At 46.3% G+C, this 22,013-nt stretch overlaps 8 protein-coding genes across 9 annotated transcripts; 5 read left to right on the forward strand and 3 right to left on the reverse strand.

Annotated features, from left to right (window-relative positions):
- Nucleotides 1–4: 4 nt before the first annotated feature.
- Nucleotides 5–7,059, reverse strand: spn-E (spindle E). The gene is made up of 11 exons (XM_017176052.2): nt 6,862–7,059; nt 6,558–6,794; nt 3,976–4,703; nt 3,258–3,910; nt 2,979–3,109; nt 2,328–2,917; nt 2,115–2,262; nt 918–2,054; nt 736–857; nt 463–675; nt 5–400 (listed from the first exon to the last, which is right to left on the reverse strand). Exons 1-11 carry the CDS (start codon nt 7,057–7,059, stop codon nt 262–264), a joined length of 4,296 nt encoding a protein of 1,431 aa, XP_017031541.1. The 3' UTR covers nt 5–261.
- Nucleotides 4,800–6,100, forward strand: Pbp45 (proximal sequence element A Pbp45). Its single transcript, XM_017176054.3, has one exon. The coding sequence runs from the start codon at nt 4,885–4,887 to the stop codon at nt 5,989–5,991; it is 1,107 nt and encodes a 368-aa protein (XP_017031543.1). The 5' UTR covers nt 4,800–4,884; the 3' UTR covers nt 5,992–6,100.
- A 796-nt stretch (nt 7,060–7,855) lies between the features above and the next one.
- Nucleotides 7,856–9,026, forward strand: ND-23 (NADH dehydrogenase (ubiquinone) 23 kDa subunit). The gene is made up of 3 exons (XM_017176304.3): nt 7,856–8,010; nt 8,203–8,651; nt 8,721–9,026. The coding sequence occupies exons 1-3, from the start codon at nt 7,971–7,973 to the stop codon at nt 8,880–8,882; spliced, it is 651 nt and encodes a 216-aa protein (XP_017031793.1). The 5' UTR covers nt 7,856–7,970; the 3' UTR covers nt 8,883–9,026.
- Nucleotides 9,027–9,149: 123 nt separating this feature from the next.
- Arpc3A (Actin-related protein 2/3 complex, subunit 3A) lies at nt 9,150–10,117 on the reverse strand. The gene is made up of 3 exons (XM_017176305.3): nt 9,962–10,117; nt 9,653–9,826; nt 9,150–9,592 (listed from the first exon to the last, which is right to left on the reverse strand). The coding sequence occupies exons 1-3, from the start codon at nt 9,965–9,967 to the stop codon at nt 9,239–9,241; spliced, it is 534 nt and encodes a 177-aa protein (XP_017031794.1). The 5' UTR covers nt 9,968–10,117; the 3' UTR covers nt 9,150–9,238.
- Nucleotides 10,118–10,239: 122 nt separating this feature from the next.
- On the forward strand, nt 10,240–11,204 carry LOC108081230 (uncharacterized). Its single transcript, XM_017176308.3, has 2 exons — nt 10,240–10,661; nt 10,788–11,204. Exons 1-2 carry the CDS (start codon nt 10,434–10,436, stop codon nt 11,202–11,204), a joined length of 645 nt encoding a protein of 214 aa, XP_017031797.1. The 5' UTR covers nt 10,240–10,433.
- A 93-nt stretch (nt 11,205–11,297) lies between these two features.
- LOC108080875 (uncharacterized) lies at nt 11,298–12,013 on the forward strand. Its single transcript, XM_017175778.3, has 2 exons — nt 11,298–11,393; nt 11,501–12,013. Exons 1-2 carry the CDS (start codon nt 11,349–11,351, stop codon nt 11,948–11,950), a joined length of 495 nt encoding a protein of 164 aa, XP_017031267.2. The 5' UTR covers nt 11,298–11,348; the 3' UTR covers nt 11,951–12,013.
- Nucleotides 12,014–12,097: 84 nt separating this feature from the next.
- Nucleotides 12,098–22,012, forward strand: rec (recombination-defective). Its single transcript, XM_017176083.2, has 2 exons — nt 12,098–14,411; nt 21,192–22,012. The coding sequence occupies exons 1-2, from the start codon at nt 12,136–12,138 to the stop codon at nt 21,607–21,609; spliced, it is 2,694 nt and encodes an 897-aa protein (XP_017031572.1). The 5' UTR covers nt 12,098–12,135; the 3' UTR covers nt 21,610–22,012.
- Nucleotides 14,407–20,162, reverse strand: LOC108081095 (nose resistant to fluoxetine protein 6). 2 transcript variants are annotated; one of them, XM_017176085.3, is made up of 8 exons: nt 19,948–20,162; nt 17,590–17,885; nt 16,685–16,850; nt 15,553–16,256; nt 15,300–15,493; nt 14,896–15,236; nt 14,687–14,829; nt 14,407–14,613 (listed from the first exon to the last, which is right to left on the reverse strand). In XM_017176085.3, exons 2-8 carry the CDS (start codon nt 17,866–17,868, stop codon nt 14,509–14,511), a joined length of 1,932 nt encoding a protein of 643 aa, XP_017031574.1. In that variant the 5' UTR covers nt 17,869–17,885; nt 19,948–20,162; the 3' UTR covers nt 14,407–14,508. The 2 variants fall into 2 exon arrangements, with proteins under 2 accessions (XP_017031574.1, XP_017031573.1); XM_017176084.2 differs by lacking the exon at nt 19,948–20,162 and adding an exon at nt 18,900–19,330.
- Nucleotide 22,013: the final 1 nt, after the last annotated feature.

Raw genomic sequence — 22,013 nt, forward strand, 5'->3', positions numbered from 1 at the left:
CGAATGTTTGCCATATAATGTTTATTGTTTGTTAATAGTCAAAATGCATATTTGAAATATATATGTAGGGCTTGAATACGAAAAGGAAATCTCTAGCGAGAAAATAACAAAAATTATAGCATTCTTCAATTGCTTCTCTTTGGTTTTAAAATTAAATGTTAACTTTCTCAGTTATGATATAGAAGAAAAACTAAAGAAAAATTAAGGATATAGTCAGTAGTTGCAATAAATAAAAAATAGCTTCCTTCTTCGATGGGTGAATTAACGGTCCTCGTCACGATATCCAATTTGCCTCTCGCGATCGCGATGCAGCTGGGTGAGCAAGTGCATTCGCAGCTGCGGAACCGATTCCAACTGTTGGTTGCACAGCTTGCAGGTCACTGGCTTCAGGACACCTTGGCTGGAATAATTATTATTACCATTAGCAAGCTTATGTAACAAGTGATGTTGAGACTGTCTTACTAGGTGCGCCAATTGTGCAACTCTTCGCAGTTTGACACCAGCATCGTAACGCTGTCTGTGGGCTCCTCCTGCAGCTCCGGAATGGCGTGCATGGGGAATATGGAACGCTTGCCAAACGGCTCCGCCTGCGGTTCCAAGTCCTCCAACTTCTCCCACAAGTAGTCTGCGTTGCTTGAGTGCACCTCAATGTAGCTGCGATCTTTGCTGATGAGACTTTAGGGTAGAGTTCAGAAGGATTAGTATATGCATGACTTGCACCGCGATCTCTCTTACCGGAAGACCAGCGACCGCAGCTGGTTGCATACTTTGGCGCGATCATGTACGCCCAAGGTGGGAAATTCCTCGCCCTCAAAGTTAAAGAAGACGCTATCAATGTTGTAGCGCATTTGGTTGATCTACGGTGTACATTAAAAGGTGAAATAAATGGTCTTGATAATCGCAGCCATATCCCTTACCAGTCTCACATCGTCCTCGAGTATCTTCACATCCAAATTGATCACCGTGTCGTGCTCCTCAAAGTAGGGCTCCATGGTCTCAGGATTGTAGCCCAGCCCCGCCAATATGGACACATACTTGGTGCCATAACGATTGCACTTGATCTGCATTGTGGGGCAAAATAGCATGACCATCAGTGCTCCAAATCCGTGCACATTCGGCATCAGTGTGGTGCCGCGGGCAGTCAGAATTTGGCCATCGGTACTCTCCACCGTGGCATGGGAAACAATCAGCTGATCGTGCTGATCCTGAGGATTGTCGTGTAGAAGCACGGCGTTCACCGAATTTCTGTCGATTTTCACGGTTTTCCACATGCCCACACGAATGGTGGACTGCATCGAGGTCTCCAGGGGGCTGTAGGGTCCCTTCAGCAGCGCCACCGAGTGGCATCTGTCCAGCGGTGGCGGTGGCAGATCAAGATCCTTTGGCATCTGACAGGAGCGCAGATACTCTTCGTTTAACTGCTGCCGCTCCGCCGAAGTCAAATGCCTGACGGTCTCCTGCTTGCGTGTGCGAAAATCATGATCCATTCGGGACATGTAATCTTCGTCGGCGCGACGGGCCAGCTTCAGCTCAACGATCTTCTCGTTGAGAATACCGTCGCGCATGTGAATGATAACGGCGGCCACATCATCAACCAGGGAGTATACCTCCACCTCGAACCGGCCGCATTTCCCAAGCGACTCGAGCATTTCGTTGGCCTTTTGGGACCACTGATTGCTGCTGCTAATCACCGATGATGGCTGCACCAGCGCCAGTCGGCACTCGAACATCCGGGGTGGCAGGTCCCCGTACTGGCGCTGCAGCTCGTCCGGCATCAGCCGAAGCATCTCCATGGGAAGCAACACAACGTCGCCATAGTCGATGAAGCGAACATAAAACTTGGGCTGGCGATTTGTTTGGTTCTCCGGTCGGATCACCAAGGCACGTTGGAAGTGAGAACAGCGCTTGGCCAGCACCATCAGGCCCTTGGTGATGGCACCCGCATTGGCCACATGAATACTTAGCTGTTGCGGGCTGTTGAAAATCTCAGTCATGTTGCGAATGCACTCGCCCAAGGACAGCGGTTGAAAGTAGAACTTGCCGCAGTTGTAGATCTGGTCAATTGGTTAATCCTGGTTAATTGTGAAACTCATGAGGATTGCCGTCCGACTTACGTGGGTAATCTGGCCAGTAACTTTCTTGTCGTACACGGAGGGCAGGGCCAGAAGCTCCACGTTTACGGCCTTGGAAGGTGGAATCCAACGACCCTCGATCACATCTCCAATCTTGCGCTGCTGAACATAGTTCATGGCGATGTTGTGTCTAAAATGGGAAATGTAAAATGTAACAAATAAGGAAAAACTATCGAAAAGTAAATGAAACTTTACTCCATTATGCGCAGTGGACGACACAGCTTGTTAAGCCTCATCCTAACCGCCTTATAGACTTCGGTTTTGACTCGGCCAGGCACACGGACCAGCTTGGAGGTGTTATCACTGCAATCGTCCTGCTTGAATGTGACAAACACCTTCTGGGAGCCGTGCTGGAAGGTCACATCCATGTTCTCGGGCGGTATTTTCGCCTCCTGAAAGAGTTCCTTAATTCGCCTGGTATACAGCTCGCCCATGTAGCCGGGCTTGAAGTTGGTGAAGTAAACGGTACGGCACGGATCTAGGCCTGAGATAATTTGATACATATCGCGATCCGGTTCCACAGTTGCGTTCTTGGAGCGTATAAAATAGTTTGGATAGAAGGCGCCGGCAATAATAACTTGGAGAATAATCATCTTTTCCATGTCGCTTATGTTATGGTTAGCTTCGGAGGGAATTGGGTGCAAGCCCAACTTGTAGCACCGAGACCGTAGTTCCTGTACCAGCAGGTGCATCTCCTTCAAAGATCGCAGGGAGACATGGAATCGCTTCGCCCATGTTCCAGCTGAGTCCTGCTGGAGGCTATTTTCGCACATGTTTAAATAAGTCTACAAATAATAATAAGAATTTTAATTTAAATTTATGATTTATCCTAACCCCAAATCTTACATTGTATATGCGCCAGATGCCCACCAAGTCGGAGCCAGAGTCATCGGAAAAGATGTAATGCATCCAAAATGCCTCGAATTGACGACTGCGCCCTGGGTCTGTATACAAGGCTCGCAACGAAAGTCCAGCGGCTGTAAAAAATAGGGACATTTTTAAGGGGGTTAGGTTAATGTTGGCCATCTTTTAAAATTAAATTTTTCAAGAGAAAACGACTTGCGCTCAACTAAGCCTAACTTCGCTAATTAATTAGATTCCTAAGTGCTTAAAGTTCACACTCACCAATGATGATTGCTTCGTCGAGTAAATTAAACGCAAAACCTAATATGATCAGCCGGCTCAGGCGAGTGTCCACCGGCAGGCGCGACATGATAGTACCCCAGAAGGTAATGTCGCCGTCCATCTCGTTATAAATACCATCTACAGTCGGAAACAAAGCGCCAACTTCCTTGAGCAGCAGTATTGTGTTTTGAATATCGGAGAGATTTGGTGGAGACAGGGCCAGAGCCAATATCTCAACCGGGGAACCCATGCCAAGCTCCTTGGCCTTCAGCACAGAGTTCTGGAGGGGTTGCCGCAGCATCTCCGGTATACCGAACTCCAACATTTGCTGTTGATAGAATGCCTTGGTGACCATTCGGTAGACACGACCACTTCGGAGACGACCCACGCGACCGGCGCGCTGGCGACAATTGGCCCTGGAGGCCCAGGTCAGACGGAGAGAGCTGAAGTTGGTGGCCGTATCGGTGACCAGCACCTTGGTAAGGCAGAAGTCGATGACGTACGACACATCCGGTACCGTTATCGAGCTCTCAGCAATGTTGGTTGTGAGAATAACCTTCCGGTATCCGGACGGCGAGGATTCAAACACACCCCGCTGATCTTCGGTGGACATAAGGGAGTAGCATCGCACAATATTAATTTTCATGGAGTTACTGTGGGAAAAAAAAAAGTATATAAAAAAAAGAAAATGAGACAAAAATGTGCCAACTTCGCTTACTCTTGCATCACCAAATGGGTAATACTGTCCGCCATGCAGTCAATCTCATAGATACCGGGCAAAAAGATGAGCACGGCCCCTTGGCGCATGGCCTCGTGGTAGCTCACGCCCGAATGCCTCTCCGCCTGACGTTCCATGTTGTCAATGACCAGAATAATCTTCACCGCCGCCTTGTAGCCGTCCTCCAGGATTCGCGGTTCGTACTGTTCCTCCACATCGTCTTTCCACTTGATACTGGTCAACTGATCGCGGTAAAACTTCTCGATCGAGTGTTTACGTCCATGACTGGTGCTGATCACTGGTGGCATCGAGTTCCTGGTGGCAAAGTAATCGGCAAAGCCGCGAGGATCGATCGTAGCCGACATCAGGATGACCTTTACGTGGCGCGAGTTGGTTGCCAGCAGGCGACGCACCACAATGAGCAGGAAATCCATATCCTGATCGCGCTCGTGCACCTCATCGAGCACGATATGGGTATAGTGAGTCAAGGTCTTATTATGTATCAGTATGTTCAAGAGCACTCCCGTGGTGCAGTAGAGCAAACGGGTGTCCTCTCCAGTCTCCCGGTGCAGGCCCACCTGGTAGCTGCACACCGTGCGCGGTTGCCATTGGCGCTCCTCGCAAACCCTGTTTGCAATGGAGATGGCGGCTATGCGACGCGGCTGGGTTACCACAATGTTGCAGTACTGGCCGGTCCTGAAGCCCTCGTCAAGAATGTATTGAGGGACCTAAAGTAAGAATTGAGTTTAAAATAAGCGCCAAAAAAGTATTGTTTCAACACTTAAGCGTTATCGGTAATCGGTTTATCGGTATTTAGTGCTGTAAAACGTGTTTTGCCGGTTGTCCAAATTGTTTACATTTTCAGAAATCATTAAAAATGCCCTTAGAAATCTAAAGCAGATTGAATAAATGGAGTTGAACATCTACGACGACTGCTGGGAGCTAGTACAGCGCTTCCAGCGATTGGTAAACGATGGAGACAATCTGGAGTTCGAGGTATTCTGCCGCTGCTGGCGGGAACTGCAGCTGCAGCACCTCTTTACCTGCCAGTCGAACCACACGGAGGTGATAGCCACCACTCTGGCGGCCCTGCATGTGGCCAAGCGGCTGGCCTGCTCTCGGCGCAGCTGCGGAGATACCTTCTCAGCCTCGCGCTCCCAGCGGATTGCTGGGTTCTATTTGCTCTACGTGATCTACCACAAGCAGCCAACCCATAAGTTCGTCAAGATCGATGTTTCACCACGCACTTGGCAGGAGATGACCGACTATGTACTGCTCCTGCGAGAGGAGAGTCCGGAGCGTAAGGACACACAGCAGGTGGCCCACATGTTCTGGCGTCTCGTGCAAGAGCAGGCCTTCCGGTACACGGCTTTGGACTACTGCCAGGGCTTGGATAACCTGGCGGACTACGACAGGCTGGAGAGTATAGTGGGGGCCAAAAGGGGAAAGCAGATGGTGAAGCAACAGCGACCCAAAAACGTGAGCCTAGCATACGAGCTGGAAGCCGCTCATGAACTGGACATGACAAGTCAGTCATTCTGCGATCTCGAGTCAGCCTACAATAACCAGAAGCAGAACCTGCCCGGCCAACAGCTGGCTCTGCCTTCCACGAACATATTTGGTCAGCTGCAAGAGGTCTTTGGAGATATTCAAAAGCTGTTGGGTGGCAACAAAAATCAGCCTGCAGCTCAGGCTGAGACGGACCAGGACCAGAGTCCTACGAGCTCAAACAAAAACCAGCTGGAGGTGCGACAGCAGGTTCGATTAAAGGCCATGTACGGCGAGGAGCAACCGCAACAGGCGGTGGAACTGGATTGTGCGCTGGAGGTAAACGAAGCACACCAGCGGAGAATGTCGTCGGCCACCGTTTTCCAGCGGGCACTGCCCGAGGATGTGCAGCGGGAGTACGAACTCTATGAATTCAGTGACAATGACGACGACGAGGCGGTGAATGAAATGGTGGGCGAGGAAAATGAAGTCACAGAGGAAGAGGTTCAGCAGCTGCTCGGCTCCTAAATGTACACAATCTCTTAAATGTAAAATAATTCTCATTTTTGATGTAATGAAATAAAAGTGATGAATAAATTTAAAAAACAAGATAGAAGACTTGCTTTGGCAAACAGAATTGAATGATTCTATTAATCATTAATAATTAATGCAATATGCAACTACCAAACAGATATCTTGATATAAACTAGCTTTATTACCTAGATACTGTCAAGAAAAATCGGAAGACATTGCGCCACACCATTTAATTGTTTAAATTACATTTATGCGAAAGAGACATAAAAAACTAACAATAGCTCCGACATGCGGTCGTCGTCTCTCTATTTTTCAATCAGTTTTGATCTCTAGAAGTTAAATAAAATCAAAATTTGCCAATACCGACTAGCCGAATACTCTCAACCTTTGACAAAACAAATAAATAGTACATCTGCTTTTTTCCGATTTATAGGAATTAGGACATTGGGTCAAGGCTTGCAGCAATGCCAGAGTTGTCAAGTACAAACATAAATGGGTGTTTTCACATTGATTTAAAATTCACATTTAAATAGAGATTTAATAACATGAGCAAGACTTACCTGCGTCGTCTTGCCGCAACCTGTCTCGCCCTTCAGAATGACGACCGGATTTGCATTGATTGCCGTTATGATCTCCTCGCGCTTGGCGTAGATCGGCAAGTTTTTGTCGCGGTTGAGATTAAACCTGTACTTTTTGTAGTACTCCTCATCCGTGCGGATCTTGATATCCTCGTCGTCGTCGTCATCGGTGTCAATGTCGTCTAGAGTGCGGTTGCGAGAGCGTTCGTTGCCCAGCAGCTAATAAAGTGTCGAATATAATGTTTATAATTGCAGACTCGGCGATTTCGTCATGAGAATTCCTTACCCCATCCAAGCGCTGCTTCTCCTTGGCCACGATTTCCCCCGCGTACTCGACGCCAAAGACCTCGCGTTTTGGAGGCTTGGATTCGTTGGTTTCCGTGGTCATACTGTTCACATCGGAACTTATACACCCACTCGGGGGTGCCACTTCTCGCTTGCACTCCTTCGAAAAGTCGAAGAAATCCATTACCTCTTCATCCATGATGATTTTCTTATTTCTGCGCAGTTGTCTGAAAGAGGAGTTTTGTCGCCGCGAAAAAAACTTAAAACGGTAAAAAGCAGCGGTAAAAAGCAGCGTCGATTTCAAGAAGTTATCGATCATTTATTCGAATATATCGATGTATCGATAGTTTTTCTAAATGATACGATTTAACATATATTTATTTAAACCAATTGCAATTTTATGTTAAAGATTATATTATAAATAAGCGATACTATATTTTTGAAAATATTCTACAGCCCAAAATTATATTTTTTATAGCAATTCAAATATATATGTGTCGCAGATCTCAGAATAATTTAAATTCCATGAACGCTAAATATATTTGGCGCTCACTTTTTGTTGTCGCTGAACATACGCAGCTGCGACATTAGTTCCTGGTAAGACAGGGATTCTGGGAATTCCTTGTTGCTACACTCGTAGCGCGACGGCATTGCCAGCTCTCTAAAAGAGTGGCATAACCGTTGAGTGAGGCCCGGTCGCCCAAGAGAGAAAGGGACAGATAATCGAATAGTACTGGTATTGTGAATTTGAATTTGGCTCTTGGCGCGATCGGGACTGACTGTGCTATCGATATGGCAGAACCCGAAAATACTCCTTCTCCGACATATGTCTATTAAAGAATATATTAAAATATTATATATTATTATTAAATCATCGCTTATATTTTCTGCTTGATTCATACAAGCTTTTTAGTTAATCAGACGACATTTTCGGTAATTCAGTGATTAAGGGAATACCCTCACCAATTGATTTTCCTATACTATCGCGATAGGACAAGAATACCCTAATCAATACCGAATTTTCGCAAGTTGGCAGTTCTTATTTCGATTTCTGGGAAATTCAATAGCAAAACAATTTTTTGGCAATTTTAGTTTAATTGGGCCGCAAACATGTCGCTAACTATGCGAATTTTCAACGCATCGCGCAATGGTTAGTGAGTTTCCTAAAGGTTTCCCCCCGCTCTCAGCGCGATTCGTGGAACCGTTCAAAATTCCGTAGAAATCGCGTCGAGTGAGGTTATGTAAGCTTATGTCATAGCAAAACAAAGGACCAAATCGGTCATATAAAGCTTCCCGGCGATGTATAAAGGCGCGATTTAATGGCAAAATGACTCGCCCGCAGGTCAGCGCATGTTTGGCAGCCAAGGGGCCCGGCTGATGGCCGCACGGACGGAGCCGAAAGACATCGTCGAGGTGCCCAAGGGATATGTGTATGTAAACAACAAGGAACTGAGCATGGAGTTCGCGGACATCACGGACCGTGCGGCGACCACCATGTTCTTTGGTGAGCTCTTCCGCGGCTTCGCCGTCACCCTGGCACACATCTTCAAGGAGCCGGCCACCATCAACTACCCCTTCGAGAAGGGACCTCTGAGCCCGCGCTTCCGTGGCGAACACGCTCTGCGTCGCTATCCCAGCGGCGAGGAGCGCTGCATCGCCTGCAAGCTGTGCGAAGCCATTTGCCCCGCCCAGGCAATCACCATTGAGGCAGAGGAGCGTGCCGATGGCAGCAGGCGTACCACTCGCTATGACATCGACATGACCAAGTGTATCTACTGCGGATTCTGTCAGGTGAGTGGTGATTTAGTCTCGTTTCTGATAAAGAACTGAATTCAAAGTGTCATTATTTATCGCCTGCAGGAGGCCTGCCCCGTGGACGCCATTGTCGAGGGTCCCAACTTCGAATTCTCCACGGAGACGCACGAGGAGTTGCTCTACAACAAGGAGAAGCTGCTCTGCAACGGCGACAAGTGGGAGTCTGAGATAGCCTCCAACCTGCAGGCCGATCATCTCTACCGTTAAAGTTGATTGTACCATTTAGAATTCCTTGTTTAGAACGATTTTCCAATTAAAGATCGTTGCCCTGGCTGCGTCTTAAGCGATTGTGTTGTTGTACAGTGATATGCAAAACATCCTAGCATAATACAATGAAATTATTTATATTAACAGTTGAATCATTTGCACTTAAATGGGTTAAATTACTTTAATAATTATCATTGAATTGGATTCCAACTCAAGCTTTAACCGATTTTACTAGGTAAAAATTCATAATTTAATCAATACGAACGATTATTATGAATTTAAATAATTTATTTATGTTAAACGCCTTCTGAGGCTACAAACGAAATCTAAAATTTAGAATGAACTCATTGAATAATTTACTGGCCCGGTCCCGCCAGGCTCTTCTCCATAAACTTCTTCTTAGCAAAGCAAGTCCACCATTTGTTTGGCTTGCCATCCTCCGTGCTAAAGACCTTTTCCACCACCCGGTTGCCGGTTTCATGGCGCAACTGCAGGAGGTACTGCCGCATTAGATCCGCATCCTGGGCGGATTGCGGCTTGGCATAGACGGCGTTCAGCGGGAAACCGGCGTCGCCAGGTATGTCGAACTTGGAAATGGCCAGGCTGTACATGTCCTGCTGACCCTGAGCCTTGTTGGTGCAGCGATTGAGCCTCTTCAGGCACTCGGTTATGTAGAGCGTCACGTAGATAAGCACACGATCCACATCGGACTGAAAAGGCACGTTTTATTAGTTGCTTGAATTCCAGTTTGTTTTGAAGCCCAGCTTCACCTTGATCTCGTATGTGCGAAAGAATACATTGGCTTTGAAAAAGTACAGTGACTCATCGATGATGTCGCTCTCCACATTGGCACTGGGCGCTGGTCCTCGCACCTGCGTCCGCAGCGGCAGGATGGCCATGTTGCCCACCTGATGGCGGGACTCTGTGATCTTCGAGTGGTAAGCCTGTAAACATTGCAAATAGTAAGGGAAATGCCTTTTCCGGAAAAGTGCTGGCCTGGCAGGGGGCAAAACAGCATTGGGAGGCCAAGTAAACACACTTCTGCCATTCTGGTGGCTCAACAAGCGCGACCTACTCACCGGCATGCTCAGACTTGTAAAAATGTTCCTTTAAATTTATGTTATTAAAGTGTTTTTGGTTTTTGTTTTAATTTTTAGAGAAAAACAGATTTGTAGGCGTCCCACCTGCTTTTCAGTGTGGCTGCCTTCTTTTATTTACCAAAACCCACAAAAATTGCCCGAACTTGGGATTTTTTACCAAAGCCGCTGGTCATACCTATTTTAACGGACAGACGATTTTAAATAGTTTTCGAAAACTTGTTTTCCAGTAATTACCTTTTAGGCTTAATGCAAAGGGCCCAAAAATAACACTAGAATGACATCCAAAATCCTGTCTTAAATGTCAAAAAATTTACTAAATATCTCGAACTCAAAACAAAAATTTTTTATGTATGCCTCGCACCCAAATAATTAGCTTTGGGATCCCTCACACTCCAGAACGTGGCCCAACATCGCCGGTCAACTTAGTTTCAGCTAAGAAAAACGAACGGACATGGCCTACAAGAGCTTGTGTCTGGAATTGGAGACGCCAAGCAGTCCGGAGACTCCATCTGTGGCTCTTCCTCCACCGACTTCTGTCGCCACTCTGCGGGCCAGTGCCACGGAGTTTGTGCCACAGGTGCCACAAGCCAGCGACCGAGTTCCAACTGAATCTGAAGATGAACAGGAAGATTATTCGGAAGAGGATAGATACAATGTGGAGCGCACTACTTTGAGTGCTGTGAGTCTGTGATTTTTCATTTCAATATTGGCTTTTTTACTCTATAATAATTTGAATAATTTGAATTTAATGTATCTAATATTAATAAATTATTAATAATGAATGCCCTTATATCCGCCTTGTTAGCCCAAGCCCGCAAGCTATGGACTTCGCTTCTATAATAGCCATTACGAGCCCGAGAACGGGAGCGACAGCCACTCAGTTGAGGCAGAGAAGAGGAGAAGGTTCAGCTATCGGACACCCAAATTCCGACCGAATCTGGGATCAACCGGTCGTGTTCCCAAGGTCGAAACTACATTTTTGCCCTCAGCAAAGCCTCCCAACGAGCTGGCCAGCGGACAGCCGCACTTCAAGGGTCCCTACATGCCGCTCCTCCAGCACCGCATAGCCAATGCCGATGCCTACGGCCTCATCCGGGGTCCCAACGAGCGGAGCAGTATGATGCTGGACGACATGGTCAAACAGCTGGCCCGCCTAGACCACTGTCCCTTCAATCTGAACACGTTATTCCGAAGCAGAGGCCCACAAAATCCAACATCCTAGATGCCCGAGCTCAGAGGTCAATTTATAAAATTTTTAAAGTTAACTGATCACAGACGACGCTGACTTTACAGTCGTCGATTCATTCAGATCTTTCAGTTGTTGAATACAGTTCTTAGCGTTAACAATAGCAAAGCCAATATAAAAATGGGTAAAAAATATAAAATGAAGTCGGTGGCAAACCAAAAGAAGGTGAGTGTTAGCAAATAAGATATATTGAGCGAAAGTCATTGAATCCTCGGAGGCACTTTACCAAAATTACCAAAACGTTTATTAAAAGCTCTCCATTTCCATGCTAGGCTGTCCCGAAGGGGGGTCCTGAGATTGCATCGAAGGAACCTGAGACGGCGAAGGCCAAGGAATCGAAAGTTGTCGATTCAAAGTGCATTGTCCCAAAGGATAATCCTAATATGGTCGATACAAAGGAGGCCGACAAGCACTTGGAGCAAGTAGCGGCCATTGCCATTATGCCGCTGCGCTTGGACCAGCATATCCAGGGCATCAAGGCCATCCAGAAGCAGCTCTTGGCGCTTCACCAGCAGCAGGTGATAATACTCGACGAGTGCACCAATCTCCTTCAGGAACTAAATGCCATTAAGCCGCGCAATGATTTGGAGGTGAAGTTGGTCTTGGACACGTTTGTTGAGATCAAGGACAAGCTATCAGATGTGTTTGGGCACTTTCTGCCCGCTCAGTTGGATATTTTAAAGCAGGTGTTGGGAAAACCCAATGATATAAAGCCCAAGTAAATTAGTATTCAAAGCTTGAATAAAGGAAGACGCCACAAATCTTAATTTCCTTGGCAAACTTAATTTACGTCTTTTATATTTGAAAACCGATAATTTCTTATTTTTCGATAGCTTTATTTGCCTATCGTCAACCGACCATCTCTTCGCAGTAGCGCGTAAATTTGGAAAACTTTTGTTAAGTTAAAATGAATCCTCCGCCTACCCGTGGCCGGGCTCCCTCGCGTTTTGTGCGTGGACGTGGCCGTGGAGGCGGCGCCTACCGCCCATACTTCTACTTTCGGCGGAACGGACGCGTCATCCCTGCGCGCGGAAACCGGCAACCAAACCGGGAGCAACCTGACACTGGAGCCGCGGCAACGGCTGATCCGCCGGCTAACCGGCAACCGAGAGGCTGGAACCGTGCATCCAGCAAGCGGGGTCGCGATGCCAATCTGGACTGTAGTTTCCTGCGGCCCGAGAACTATGCCGCTCCGGAGGACGGACTCCAGGTGCAGAGCATCGCCGTGGACAATCCGCGGGCGTATCCCGGCTGGCGGTTGTACTTCCTGCGTGACAATTACGAGGAGGGCAACGAGCTTGCCCGGAGGATCATGGCCGTGGAAGCCCATTTCCAACGCAATCCCCACGACTACGATTTAGTGCGGGCCCGTGACCGGGGCTTCTTCAGCCTGCCTGCCGACGGCATCCTCAAGGATGCGCAGCTGATGGATATGTGGCCTGGGCTGGCCGATGATCTTCGAGAGCATCCGCTTCGCACCCTATCCACTCTGTCGCTGGCCATGCACACTGTGGTGACGAACCATCTTCTGGACGCCAATGAAACCACGGTGAGTGTTGTCTCCACGGCAGAGCAGTACATTCCGCCGCTACAGACGCATGTGCGCAAGATCTACGTGCGACCAGAGAAGTTTGTGGCCGTGGAGGCGATGAGCGAGATCAGCCACGACCGTGTGGACACTCTCTTCGCCGTGCGCGGCATCATCACCAACGTGGGCGAGCCAGGCTACAGCCTCGCATGGCAGGCCTTTCGCTGCACTCGCTGCCAGATGGTGATGGCGATGCGGCAGCGCGGCACCTTTCAGCCCCGTCCCTATCTGTGCAAGCGTCAAGAGTGCGTGGCTCGCGAAGGATTCCTGGCGCTGCGCAGCTCTCCGTACACTCGACTAGTCATCAGACAAATCATTCGCCTGGAGGAGTCCAGCCTGGCGCAAGTCCACGACTACGAGAGCAGCCTACCGGGGGAGATGGACGTGGAGCTGCGACACGATCTAGTGGATGCAGTTCGCGTGGGCCAGGAGGTCGTCGTAACCGGAGTGCTGAAGCTCCAGGAGTTGGGCGAGGATGCGTCGTCGGCAGACGCTTCTAACCAGATGCGGGCGTATCTGAAAGCGGTTAGCGTCATGGATTCGGCGAGCATACAGCAGGAGTTCAGTGAGAGCGATCTAGAGGCCATTGCCGTAATAAATGCGGAGCCCAATAGCTTCAAGCTTCTGGTTCAATCGATTGCCCCGGAAGTCTACGGGCATGAGCTGCCCAAGGCCGCCTGTCTGCTCTCTCTCCTTGGAGGCAGTGGTAGACCCCAGGCAGAGCCAATCAACGTTCTTTTGGTGGGTGATCCCGGCATCGGCAAGACCAAGATCCTGCAGAGCTGCGCACAAATTACGGAGCGAGGTGCCCACGTGAGCGGAAAACGAGGGGCCCATTCCGCCCAGCGTTTGGGTGTGACCTTTGCTGGGCGAAACAAGCGCGTTCTGCAGGCGGGTGCCTTGATGGTGTCCAGTGGTGGCGGCCACTGTACCCTCGACGACGTGGACAAGCTGGCCTCCAAGCAGGCGGTGCTGCTCCAGTGTATGCAATCGGGTGAACTTAATCTGCCGCTGGCCGGAGCCTTTGCCTCCTTTCCGGCAAAATCCTCGATTATCGCCTGCGCGAATCCACAACGAGGACAGTACGACGAGGGGCGCTACTTGCTGCAGAATATACACATAGCGCCGGCATTGCTGCGGGAATTTCACCTTGTCTACGTACTGCTGGACAAGCCTTCTACCGACAGGGACATGTCTCTGACTGCCCACGTGAGGGCACTCCATGCTGGGGCCAAAAAGCGCGCCAGGATCGCAGCTCGTTACGCACTGAAACCTAAGATGAGTGAGTCCATGTGTCAGGCAACCTTCCATGTGACGGCAGCGGGAGCGGATGAAAATTCGATTAAAGCTGAGGACGACAACGATAGCATAATGCAGCAGGACTACGATCTGGACAGGCGCCTGGAGCTGTTGCCCGAGGACGGGGATGTGGACTTGCTGCCACCCATTCTGATCAAGAAGTTCGTGGCTTATGCCCGCCAGCAAGTGAGTCCGCTCCTGAACGAGGAGGCTTGCCATGACATCATGCGATTCTTTTTGGAGATTCAACAAGGCGGTGCCCAGGAGAATGGCGAATCTAGCCAAATTGGAGCGGGGTGAGTGCCAGCTGCCAGCTTTTGGACGGTAGTAAATTTATTTAAGTTATGTTATCTTATTCTAACTAAAAGTAATCTATAAGTTAGGATTTGGGTGTTATCGCATTAGCTTAAGGAAGGAGGAGACGGGTAGCTCCAGGAAGATGGCCAGCAGGAAGGAGCACAGATAGGACACGGTAACCGTGAACAAGATAAAGGTGAACTGTGGGGCAAAAGTAAGACGAAAGTGAGAAATTATTCACTGTTTTTTACCTAAGTTACTAAGTTTTACTCACCATCATGCCAGTGCCAAAGTAAATTGGCTCCCGCACTGTGGCCAAGACGATTCGTGCCACCAAAAGGTGGATAATAAACGCTCCATACGTTAGTCGACCCAAGATGCGGAATATAGGCAGACAGGAAAACTTGCGGAAGATCCCTGCAGAAGTAATAAATATAGATTATAAAAGGAATTAAAAAACAAAAACCTGAAATCAATACTCACAGCCCACCTTGCCGGCCATGCCTACAATAAAGACGGCCAGGCCAAAGCCCCAGATATTCCGCTGGAGCCCGGCATACAAGGCTCCCCAAATGGCGGACGGAGCCACGTAATAATGCTGGAAGATGGGGTGGGCACTGAACATCCACAGGATGCCCACGGGAATGAGGGTGAACCAGAGTAGCTGGAAGCATTTTAGCTCCCGCAGCTTATACTGCCTTAGGGTCAACTGATCATAAACCAAGGCGGCCAGGACTCCACAGAAATAACAACCGAAATTCATCAAAGACGAAGTGTAGAACTCTGTGAACTGACGATCACCGATAAAAGAGTCCTTTTGGGTTCTGTTTTTGTTTAAAAAACCGTTGAGTAAGGCGGAAAATGAATGATATATATCGATTACTTACTGCGGCGTGGGTATAAATATGGGATAATAGTCCATAACATAGGTGAGAACCGCCGGAAGAACCACAAAGAAGGCCAGCACCCCGGCATAGAGTTGCTTGCTCCACTTGGCAAACCGGTGGCCCAGCATCAGCACCACCAAACTCAGGATAAAAGAGTGAGTGTCCGCTGCCAGATACCAACCCTGGAGCAGGCACTGCAGGAAAGGATTCATTACTTTACACCTCTTAAAGCCTTGAACAAAGCTATCCTTACCCGCTCGTCCGTTCGCACAAAGTTGTTGATGTACAGGAGATTCGTCCACCAGTTGCGCCGGCAGGAGAGTTGCTCCCGCTCAAAGATGTGCCGCCACAATGGACCACCAGCGTTATCAAAGTAAACGCCGCTCATCAGCAGGACAAAGGCATAGGGAACGGTCAGTCGGATGTACCGGAAGACGTTGAACTTAACGAAGAGCAAGGAGTACTGGACAAAGCTCCAAGTATCCTTCTTAGTTTGCATCGTTCGAGTGGCGGCCAACCAGTTAATGGTCAACAGCAGACCGCTGATAACAAAGAACGTGACAGTGATTAGGGACCCTGAGACGAGCAGCGTGCCCGCGGCCGAGTGAAGCATCCGTTCGGGATCCTGTGGATTGCTAATCGCACTCTCGTAAATCACCCAGTTGGTGTGCGCAAAGATCACCAGGAACATGGCAAAGAACTTGAAGCAGTCTAGGAAGCGCAACTCGCGCCCGATCTTGCCACATGGCTCCTGGTTAAGGCGATACCAGTTGCGGGCCACCGAGAAGGTGAGCAGCACCTGCTGGGCGGTGCTCTTTGGCGGCGTCTTGTAGTGATCCCGCTCCTTGAGCATCTTGTCGTGGCGCCCCCGCTTTAGGTGGAGATCAACCAAGCTGCTCAGGCAGGTCAGAACCACCAGGGCGCCCAGAATTCCATAGAAGGTCAGGTTCCAGGCATCTGCGGATGGTCAAACTCTATTCGTTAACTTTGCTACGCATTTATTCACGCATTTAAATGATTTCATTTTACTTTAATGATAAAAAATTGATTAATGATAAGAGAATGATAATTAAAAAACCTGCCTTAGATAATAGAACCTAGTAATTTTCAACGCTACTTAGCTCTGAAATAGAATCAGACCAGAATGAATGAAACTTCAAGAGAATTAATTCATTCTTAAGTAATTGTTAACGCTGCTCAATTCTTAAGTCAATTAGTTAAACGACCTTTCACTGCACCCAGGAAGGCTATTGGAATCAAGGTATTCTTGTCATAATGATGTTATTGTTGTTTGGAATTAAATTAAATCTTTGCTGACTTGCACATTGATATCTAAGTTAATTTAATTGATAATATTCGTGTTGATATAAATCTGTAAAACTTACCATCTTCGACTTGGCGTCCCGCCTCGTTGCAATACTCCACCACGCTCTTGGCCATCACTCCAAATCCCTGACGCTGCAGCCTCCAATTAAGGCAGGCATTCGTTAGACGCTGATGCCGCTTTCGGCTTTCCGCTTCCATCGAGAACAAGTCCAGATACACGTTCACCTGTCCAAAGAGATTTAGCCGTGAGGGGATCATAAAATTAAACAAAAAAATACCAAAGCCCTTGGCCTTGAAAGAAATGCGTGTGATTTGATCGAATTGGATCGGATTTCGCTGCATATTTTCATCTGGGGGCCAACGCCTAAGTCAACTCAGCGCCACAAGCGCTTTGTGTAATCAGCCATCGTAAATGCATTTTGATGGCGACTGCATCAATGGCAGCGGCCACACGATGCCCAATCTCTCATCTCCAGCTAGCTGCCATTACCCCAGCTATCCCATGTTTAATCAGCGGATTTTCCGGCTGTAATTTATGCAATATTTATAGGTAATGAAGATGAAGATCAAGCGTTCGGCCATAGGCGTCGACAATGGGGGCTGAGTGTATTTATTACATTTTGGAATTCAATGTTGCCCTTGAAATTGTAAATTGAATTCAAAGGGAAACAAATAGGTATAATATTAATTAGGACTAACTCTTAGCTTGACTTAACTCTAAACTTAATAGACACTTTAGGAACCCCTTTTAAGCTAAGCCCCTGGTCCCTTAATCTTTAGCTCACGTTGAGTTCAAGTTGAATAAACTTTGGCGTTGTTATCACAGCTTCTGTGCCATTACCAGCGACGCCTTGGTTTTGAAATATATATCTTTGCCCATCAGAGTGTTTGCCGATTGAATTAAATCGATCGTTAGCTTGGGCTGAATCGATTCCAATGAGGTGACACCTCTAGATGGCCTTACCTTCGCATTTCCCGTCAGCAGACCGGCCTCTAGGGCCGCCAAGTCACTTTTATCCAAATCGGCCAGCGATGCCTCACACTCTCTCAGGCAGAGGCCAAAGTAGAGCTGGCTGTGATCAAGGTGATGACGATTGTACTGCGAAATCTCGGCAATGGCTCGCCAGGCGGCCACTGACTCATCCGGCTGCACTTCCGCCCGGACGAAGCAGTAAGTGGAGGCCTGTCCTTCATACTCCTGGAGGCAGCGATCATAGTCATCCAAGTCATATAGCGGAGGCATCTCGTAGAACTGCGTCACTGCAAGGGGAGAGGTAAAAGACAGTTCGAGAAACATCAGATGAATCAGCTCATTAAGTGGGAAAACTAGTTTCCAGTGGGCAGATCCTTTTTCTACAGAATAACCACAATCCCAGGGTTCAATGGCAGTTAATTCAAGTGAAAGGAAACACGTTTCCTCGGCCCGAACTCGAACTTGTTTTGCATTTATTTGCGGGCAGCATCTTCCTCAATTCTAAGTCGAGGGGAAAAAACCAAACGAGCTAATGTAAACAATGTAATTGTTCTGCCATTTTTTCACTGGTCAAGTGGATGGCAGGCAGCCTCAATCTCTTGTCAAACTCCAGACACTTTGGCTTATTTAATTTTATTGTCAAAATAAATGCTCCGTCACTGATGGTGTCTCGAGATGTTTTGTGTGCCTCCAATTTCGGAGGGGAACTTTTAGCGTGGATCACGCGAATGGGAGGAGCAGGTGCAGACAGATGAACGGGTAAAGCTGATGCCTAGCCCAACTGATCTTTAGTTATATCGATTGACAAGCATAGCATGTAATCTAAGCACGTTATATTTGCATAACGTAGGATTTGTTGCTTTTTAAAAGTGTTCAATTTCCGCATTTGCATTAGGCAATACGTAATATAACCTCCAGCGATTAAAAACGGTAATTGAGTGGTTTTTAATTCAAAATCCATAGCCTACATTCCCAAATAAACAAGCGAGAGAATTACAAATAAATAAATCATTCTTTCTACATTGTTCTTTTTGTTTTCTTAGAAAACAAATAAATAAATAAATGTTTTCCAAAAACTAAATATCTGAAACTAAAGAACTGTGTAAACTGACTTTTCCCAGAAGTATTTATCTTCTCCATTCTCTTGGTATCTCCAACACGAAACTTACTCATTGTTAGATCATTTTACCATAAAAATATCAATATTATCCAACAATTCATAGAATATTTTTATGGGCCCTAAAAATGCATTTTGCACGAAACATTAATCCTGTTTACTATTGGCTATTATCGATACTTACTGTTCAATTGGAAACATTGCGCAGCCGTTAAAATCGACGCCAAAAGCACCATGTGTAGCACCATCGTGGGATGTTGATGATAATGATGGATCCAATCGGCAACCGTAATGCACTCTCTAATTGATTGACTTTGAAAGACTCTTGGCACTTTCGTCACCCGACAACAGCAGAAATTGCCGTGGGCTCAATACCAATCAAATGCAACACTAACAATAAGAAGAAGCCGGAGTTTCATCAACACAACATCAACCGACGCGACACGAAATAAATGAAGTAAAACAAAGCAGATGCACGATGCACGCTGGATGCTCCGGTGACCAGACCCAGGGGCTGCTCTCCGGCCAATGCCAACGACGTTAGGAAATGCACTTGACTCCCGGTAGATAGATAGCTTTCGATGGCTGAACACCAATCCGAACCGATCCGCTTGCTACAACGTGCGAGCCGAGAATGAAGCCCGACCGGAGCAGATGTGTGTGGTTAAAGCCTCTGGAGCTCTGGATTTCCGCTGCTGCTGCCGTCGCTGCCGTCGATGCCGTCGATGCAGTTGTTCGGGCAGCGGCAGATGGTTTCAAAACTTTACCGGAGATGCGTTGGTTTCCGAAAAATAAAGCAAAACGACACAAAAGCCCCAATGCGTTGGAACATGTTCGATGCTGGTGGTTAGTAGTCGCCCACATGCAACTGATTTATGTTTTCATGTTGGCTTATGGCCAGTTTATCAGTTATTGGGCATGAACCTAGGGCCATCTGGGCCCTACGATGTTCTCTCTTTACTGGCAAAACGTGTTTCTAATCCACCTGGCCAATATGGATGTATATTTTCATTTTTGGACATCGAGTTCTAACTGAACAGCCTAAAATATGACTAAAACAAAATGCGAAATTAATTGGAGGTCACGTAGACCACACCATGTTGAACCCTCGGGCCCTTAATAATGGTATATCTAAACGAAAACACAAACGAATTTAGGTAAGACATGGTAAAGTTCTTTTATAAAAGGGAATATATCAAAAGACTCTGGCAACAAACCAGGTTTCCACTTACGGTAGCAAGCCAGAATGCGATTTATTATAAAAGATTTGCGTTGTAAGTGCTTAGTTGAAATGAAAGAGAAAATGCTTTTGAATGGAATTAGTTAGTCTACGAGTATCTCGGTAATAAGATTTAGTACTGAATATGATTTATTATAAAGTATTTTTGAAATTTGCATAAAACTATGTGGGATTGACGCAATAATTTAAACAAAACTGACCAGGTACAATATTCTTGTTATTTAATTACCTTGTTTGCTACTATAATAAGTGACATTTACAATAGGTAAACAAATAACACAAAGGGCTCTGACTTCCGAGAGCTGTATATTAATTAAAGCATTTTTATAAGATTATTCACATTAATAAGTTTATTGCCTAGTCACTATTAAGTGCAATAATAAAAAGCAGAAGTAGCAATATTTGTCACACCAGAATTTATTATAAAATGCGTCCAATATTTAACTCATTGAAAACAAAAACTATTTAGGGGAAATGTTAAGTTTCTTAAGTTCAGGAAGCTGAATTATAGTCTTAAATATTTGTAAATGTAAATTTGTTATAATTTTACTTTTGGCTTTAGATGCTGCGTCAGAAACGACTCCTTTAATGCATTGCAAGTCATAAGACTAAATTTATAATACCCTGCAAGGATATAAAAATAAAGCAAAGTCACAATTAAACGACAAAAACTCTAGAAACACAAGTTTTCTACAAGTCGAAGTCCTTGCTTCTCTCTAAACTATAACCAGAGACAACTATTACAGACAGATTTAAGTTTATTTTAAACATTTCCACAAGTTTATGCACATAAATTTACCTCTTTTCTCAAGTCGCTGCTTAATTGCAAAAATAGTAGTAGAAATTCTTGCAACTAAACGGTGACTTAACAAAAAAGAAAAAAATATTACAAACACTAATCTGTAATAAATTTTCGCTCTACGAATTAGATTTATTGCAATTTTCACTTTAAATTAAAAGCAGATAAGACACTCTTGTTTATTTTTAATCGGATTATAATATAAACATTTATAAACATAGTTAAGTGCATAGTAATTTACCTTTTCGAAAAAGTAAACAAAGCCAAGTCATTGTTACATTGCAATTTTATTAGCTTTAGATAGGGATTTAAGATTATGATGTATCGCATGAAAGGTTTATGATGTGAGATTATACCTTTATCGGGTATAGTTAGTTTCTCTATTTAATATTCTAATAACTCTTTGAACTTTACTTTATATTTCCTTCATCTTGCAGACAACTTCTTGGCCTGATTCACCTTTCCCAGGCACGTGCCCGCCTGGATTTGTCGCACGTGGTAAATTCACAGCATGTGCGTGATGTGATCGCCCTGCTCACGGAGAGTATCACCCAGACCAGCCTCAAGGTAGGTGGCGACCTAAGGCTCGGACCTAGCGGATCTGGAGCTAGAGGAGGCGTCATCGGCGGCGGAGGAGGAGGAGGTGGGAAAGGCGCTCAACTGCGCAATTTTTTGCAAATGTTGCAACGACGTTCGGCGGCGTTGGGTCGGCGAATCTTTGAGTTCGAGGAGCTCAAGGAGATCGGAGCGCGGGCTGGCATCTTGACGGGCATCAGTCAGTTGGTGGAGACGGCCAACATGGGCGGCTATTTGCTCATGAAGGGCGCAAACATGTACGAAGTGGTTCCGGACTGAGCGAAAAACTATACAAATGCCAGAGTCAATATTTGACGCGTCTGCGATTGTTTTTGTTTTTTTGTTGTTAACTATTAGTTAAGTGGCTCATCAAGTACATTGCTCTAATGAGGCAATATGTCCAGACCTAATCTAAGAAATACTGTTACAGGGATTCATTATTGTTAAGTTGAAAATCCCTTATTCATTTCCATTTCCGTTTTATTAGTATTTTTATAGAATAAAGCATACTTTTGGGAGCTTACTAAATATAAAGTGTGTCATTACACTAAGCTACAAAAGCATACATATTTACCATATAAGTTCCTAAAAATGTTGTCGAAATCGTAACTTTCCTCTCGATATATATTTCCTATATACTAAATTTAAACCTTTATAAATAATGTTGTGTAAAATCACCAATA

The sequence above is a fragment of the Drosophila kikkawai genome, chromosome 3R, assembly GCF_030179895.1.
Source record: "Drosophila kikkawai strain 14028-0561.14 chromosome 3R, DkikHiC1v2, whole genome shotgun sequence".
In the NCBI taxonomy this organism is placed as follows: Eukaryota; Metazoa; Arthropoda; class Insecta; order Diptera; family Drosophilidae; genus Drosophila; species Drosophila kikkawai.